A 5,584-nucleotide genomic window follows, 5' to 3' on the forward strand; every position below is an offset into this window, starting at 1 on the left:
CTTTTGAATGAGCCTGGCTTCGCTGAATAATCTTGCTCTGGAAAATTAATGGAAGTGTGCTTGATTTACCAACTTGCTTTGGTTTTGTGAGAATGAACAGAGGCATGTTTAAAGAAGATAAAATCCAATTCTTCTGCTTTTGCAATTCACTCACAAAACCTGAGATACTTTTCTGCCATTATTGGTCTGTATTTTCATTGTTTACATGGTGGTTTTAATGTTTGTTTCCAACCCCACACCATGGATGCTAAAGTTTGTGATGCTTTTATACTAATAACGGAGATACGGAAGCAAATAACTGTTTGCAGTGAGGCAGACATCTGCAGTCACTCTGCAGGCCAGATTTTGAGAATCCAGGGTCTTTTTATTTATTTTTATTTATTTATTTATTTTTTTCCCATTGCCTGGGTCTTGGCATGCATCTCTCCAGATTTTAAGTGTGCCCCTCTCCTTACTCCAGTATGTCTGTGGCTGTAGAGTCAAATCTGCCCACAAGAACTCTTTGTGCAGTCCTGGCTACGACATTCAAAAAGATGAATCTGGTGCCAAAAGTGTTGTCTCTGTTTGTTTGTTTGTTTTGTTTTGTTTTTCCCACCTAGCCCACTTCACATGTATCTACGCAGAATGATTTGGTTGAATCATATGAAGATCAAATTTAATGAGCAGAAAATTATTTTAAAATCTTTACATCTATCTTTACATCTCTTATAATCCTTATATCTCTAAGTATACTTTTTTTTGTGTGAAAGTGACTAGCAGATGCTTTAGTGGTTATGAGGAGGTGGGACTGCCCTGGAAGGGAGGCGTCCGTTGTTGTTTTGGGGGGTGTGGAAGCAGGACTCTCTCTTGTTTCCATTTCCAGCTCTCTCTTGGCCAAGGTTCTTCCCTGGGGAAAATGTGTCTGCATGTGCTGGACGTCTGTTTCTCAGCCTTGAGAATAAAATACGTTCTGCATCCTTTTCTGGAAAAGATCGTGAAAAAGAAAGCTGTAAATTCCCAGACTAGGCTTAGGGTTTTGGTATATTGATTTGGTTTTATGTACGCAGCTAAGAGTATAGAAACCCATTCACTCTTGAGCAAGGAAGCCGCTCCCCCTCCTCAGAGACCGTTTTGAAAATGAGAAATCATTGCTTTGGAGATTTTTCCTTTGTCCTTCTTATACTTACATAAGTATTTACTCCTCCACTCCTTCAGTGGGGTTACAAACAGTAATAAATGCTGGTAGCATTAGAGCTGCCCTGAGTGGCTTTGCTAAAACAATAACGTACTCTGTGGCTGACTTTTGTCGTCTCTTTGTGTTTCGGAGGGGACACAAAGAGGTGATGGTAGTCTCTGTTTGGAGTGCCAATACTGTTTGTTTGCCCTGGCTGGCTAGAGGATGCAAAAGTGGGCTTTAAGATTTACGTGAATGTTGTATCAAGAGAAACCAATTGAGTGGCTGCAAGAATAGAGTGTCTTTGAATACCTAGCTCTTAAAGAACTTAAATTCAGATTTTAAATTTAATTTCTCACTGAAGTTTGGTCTTGCTGCAAAGACAAAAGTCAGAGCTGCTGAGCATTCACAGTCCCTGTGCTGTTCAGTAGCATCCTAGACACGCGGTGTCTTAACGTTTACCTTTTCCCTTACTTACCATGCTTCATGTTTTGACTTGCTTCTGATTCTTTAGTTGAAGGCCTGAATGAAAGAGGAAGAAAGTCACACTTCTTGAATAGTATAAACTGAGAACTGCAATGTGCAGGAGGCTTATTTTAAAGGGGTTTCAGGTGCTCCTAAAGCTTTGTTCTGCTCCTGTAATAACTGAATCTGTATCAAAGTGCATGGGGTTGATTGTAGTTAGGAGTGTTTTTGATTCAAGTTCTGCCTGATAAAACTTCAATCACAAAGCAGCTTTCTTTACAAGATTCACAGGTGAAGAAACCAAAACTTGCTGGTTATGAGGCTTAGCCCATCTCTAATCCTGGCAGCATCACTGCAGATTTTACCTGTTACTCATTTCCCTTTCTGGACCTGTCCGAGGAGGGGGGTGAGGCTTTAGCAGATAGTGGATATTCATGTTCTCTGCTGCGCCTCCCTTCATGGCGTGGGGCTGATTATTCAGCAGGTCTTCATCAGCCAGTTCTGAGTAAATCAGGTTGGACATTAAGTCTTTCTCTGAAATTTGAAGGTAGCAGAAAATTGATTTATGTTTCCACCTGCTGCTCTGGGCGTTTAGAGATGATGTTTTGTTTGCTTTCCACCTTCCCCCAGCCCACAGCAGCCACTGGGAGAACATTCTCCCACCCTGCACTAAATCTGAGCGTGCTGAGGTCTGACTGACTGATTTCTGTTCAGAACAGCCCCACCTGGGCCGAGCGCACCTCACTGGGACCTAGTCCTTCCAGCTCAGCAGTCCCACTCAGTTCAGCTCGGAGGATGTCGGGGGTTTACACAAACATACTAGAGAACTTTCCTTTCAAACATGGATGCATGTGCATAAGTTCGTTACCTTTTAGGCTTGCCTTCAAGAGCCATTTCTGGATCTCTGTAAGCGAATCTGTCTGTAAAATTTTGCTCAGTTTTTCCAGCACCTGGAAGATGTACAGGATAGCTACCATGAGAGAGAAGCTGAACGACAATATAGTTTTTATGTATTTTAGTTTATCTCTATCTGTGTGAGTGTGCAGAGTCTCACAGCTGCCTAGCAGAGTAATTGCTAAATTCAAAATCAAGCGAACAGAATCCACACTTTGAGGAAATAAGTTCATCAAATAACATCTCACACTGTCCTCAAGGGAAAAATGTGTAACATCACAGGGGGTCACATACCACAGCGCTCATGTCTTACCTTTATTTCCCGATCCACGTAGTATGGGCTGGAATTCATGTTCTCCTGAACGTAAGGACTGTGAGTCAAGTTGGCAAACGGAGAGGAAGGCTGGGTGAGAGACTTGTGGGCTCCCTGCACAGCTGCAGGTTGTGCAGAGGTTTGGGATCGCTTTTTCAAAAGCTTTTCCAAAATAGAAAACAACACGTAAAGAAATGGCTTGACTCCATTTAAGCAGGAATTAAAGGCAATCTGAAATATGTCTAACACTGGTCCCCAACAAGGGTATACAGTAAATACATGTAAAGCTGTTATTTGACTGAATATGGCCAGGAATAGGAAATGCATGGGTTGATGGTTACAGCTTCTAACACCGTCACCAGGAATAATAACAGATATGTATAGCATAATATGTACCATTGTTTTTTCCCCTTTATTGCTGAAGGAAACGTGTAGAACTGTACATCCTGCTTTGCTTTCAACTGCCTTTTGGAATAGCTATGGTGTTTTTTGTTTGTTTGTTTGTTTTTTGAAAAGATCTGGATTTTGGTACAAGAATGAAAGTGATGGTGGTTAACAGTTAATGGACGTTAGATCAGTAAGGAATTAAATCTGAACTTCTGTGTTCTGTTGCTCTTCCATCATGAATTTGTAGTGTGCTCCTGAGCAACTCTTCATTTCTATGTGTGCAAGCTTAAGCATTCTACTAAAAGCCTGGGAATCAATATGTTTGACCGAAGGCTGTGTTTGTAAGCTCAGAGGGGAAATGCAGAGACAAAGCAAAATGCACCCAACAGAGTTCTTAACAACAGTTGTTTACTGTGTGGTGCCGTATGGCAGTATCTGGACATTGTATAGTTATTTTGCAGCCAAAACACAGTAAATAATTAGAAGAACTGTGATCTAAATGTATAGGTGAACAGTAAAAGTAATAGACGTTTTTTACTATCTTCAGATTGGGGACAAAAGAGTAATATTAAGACAGAAAAGAAAAAAAAATAAAAAATGCATAAAATAGAAAATGTTAAAAAAAAAAAAAAAAGAAGAAGAAGAAAAATATTTCTTATTTTTAGCATCTTTACTGCAAAACATCTGAGTAGTGCCCTCTGGTGTTCAGTGTCACTACAGCACCATTCGCCTTTCAGTTTTAGGCAATCCTCCTTGTGATGCGTTGTTTATAACAGAATAGTAACTTAGCACTCGGTTATTGTACAGTCACTACAGAGGAGATGAGAAAGTGCCTGCAACTTGAGACTAAAGAGCCACTACACGGAGAATCTTTTACTGGAATTTATGAACACAACTGCGAAGCGGGATCTAAACCCCAGCATGCTTCTTCTGCAAAACAGCATTAGCAAAAGTAAAGCTGTTGGCAGTAAATAATCTAAAGATCCCTTGTGTTGAGAGGGCAGGCTTTTTACTGTACTTACTTGTTGTATAACATGACCATTTTTTCCCCAGCAGTCTGAGACAAAGTGAGTTTTATTGCCATCTTCATTGCATTTGACCACTTTTCTTAGTAGCAAAGTATAGTTACAGGGCAGAAAGTAATAGAGGTATAGCTTAGTCGTCACCCTACTTAATACCATATCCCTTCCAAGCTCTCCTCATATCCCTTTTCTGGATCTGTGTTGTCTTTCTTAGTGATCTGAGACAGTCAGTTTGGGTTACAGTGGTCAGAAGTGAGAAAGAGAGCACTTAAATGACAAACTACAATGTTTTTTCCCTTACCTTTTCAGGTGAAGTAGGCTTGCTTTGAGTCCTTTTAGGAACATCTGCAAGTCCTTGTCTGTTTTCTGGAAATCAACAGACAGAGTGTTTTATCAAGTTGAAAAATAACAGGCATAAGGTACATAACAGGCATAAGGGGGAGCATTTTTAATTAAAAAAATGTGCTAGCCATATTTTAGAAGCCCGTATTTCCTTTTTCTGTTTGCTTTTACTACCTTACACGGTATACTAATGCAATTATTAGCCTAACAGAGCTGAAGAAAATCCTGGAAACTATATCACAGGTGCATGCTTATGGTGCTGTGTAACAACCACTGCAGAATGTTGCTTGCAGATGTAATAATTGCTGACAGCTGTGAAGTTGTTAGTTGTATAATGAGCATGGGATCTTTAAAACTGATAAAGAGACAAGTGGAGTCAGCAAGGAGAAATCTTCTAAGATGTGGTGGTTAACAGAGAGAAGGGAAGAAATACTTGCCTTTTTAATTGACATTTTTTAGTCTAATGGACTAATTGCCCTACGTTCCCTTTACCTGGACCCGAGCTGTTATGACACAGTGCCCTGGCTGAGACCTGGTTCCACCTTTAGCAGTTCAGGTTCCCCTTCTGCTGCTGTGTGATGCAGCAGCGTGGTGCCCCTACTCACGTGTCGCAGACTGTGAAGAGCCTGGTGCCTTTTGCATGAGAGCCTCGAGCCTTGGAAGGTAGCTGCTGGCAAGTGAGCTCCCCGCGGTGTTCCCACTTAGCACCCGCTCTTGTTTGACTTCTTGCATGGGGATGGCTGTTCCGTCACCACATGCTTGTTCTTGTAAAAAGCTGTTTCTTACCATGCAGACTGGAGCATTGTTTAAGCCTGTCCAAAAAAAAAATAATAATAAAAACAAATATATTATAATAATATAGGGCTTGTGGAATGAGTCAAAGGGAATTTCAGAAACCTGGAAAGCCTGGCAGGAAAAATTGCTACTCAGCTGCAAGAAAATTCGCAAACACAGTATGGCTTGGTTACTGTGTTAGGTCCGTGATCGGCCCCTCACAATCTGCTGCAA

General features: G+C 40.9%; 1 protein-coding gene across 1 annotated transcript; it reads right to left on the reverse strand.

Moving 5' to 3' along the window:
• Positions 1-764: 764 nt before the first annotated feature.
• Positions 765-5,368, reverse strand: C4H4orf17 (chromosome 4 C4orf17 homolog). The gene is made up of 7 exons (XM_035324353.1): positions 5,182-5,368; positions 4,536-4,600; positions 2,826-2,987; positions 2,487-2,568; positions 1,984-2,152; positions 1,632-1,675; positions 765-961 (listed from the first exon to the last, which is right to left on the reverse strand). Exons 1-7 carry the CDS (start codon positions 5,363-5,365, stop codon positions 765-767), a joined length of 903 nt encoding a protein of 300 aa, XP_035180244.1. The 5' UTR covers positions 5,366-5,368.
• Between the last annotated feature and the right edge of the window lie 216 nt (positions 5,369-5,584).

The sequence above is a fragment of the Oxyura jamaicensis genome, chromosome 4, assembly GCF_011077185.1.
Source record: "Oxyura jamaicensis isolate SHBP4307 breed ruddy duck chromosome 4, BPBGC_Ojam_1.0, whole genome shotgun sequence".
In the NCBI taxonomy this organism is placed as follows: Eukaryota; Metazoa; Chordata; class Aves; order Anseriformes; family Anatidae; genus Oxyura; species Oxyura jamaicensis.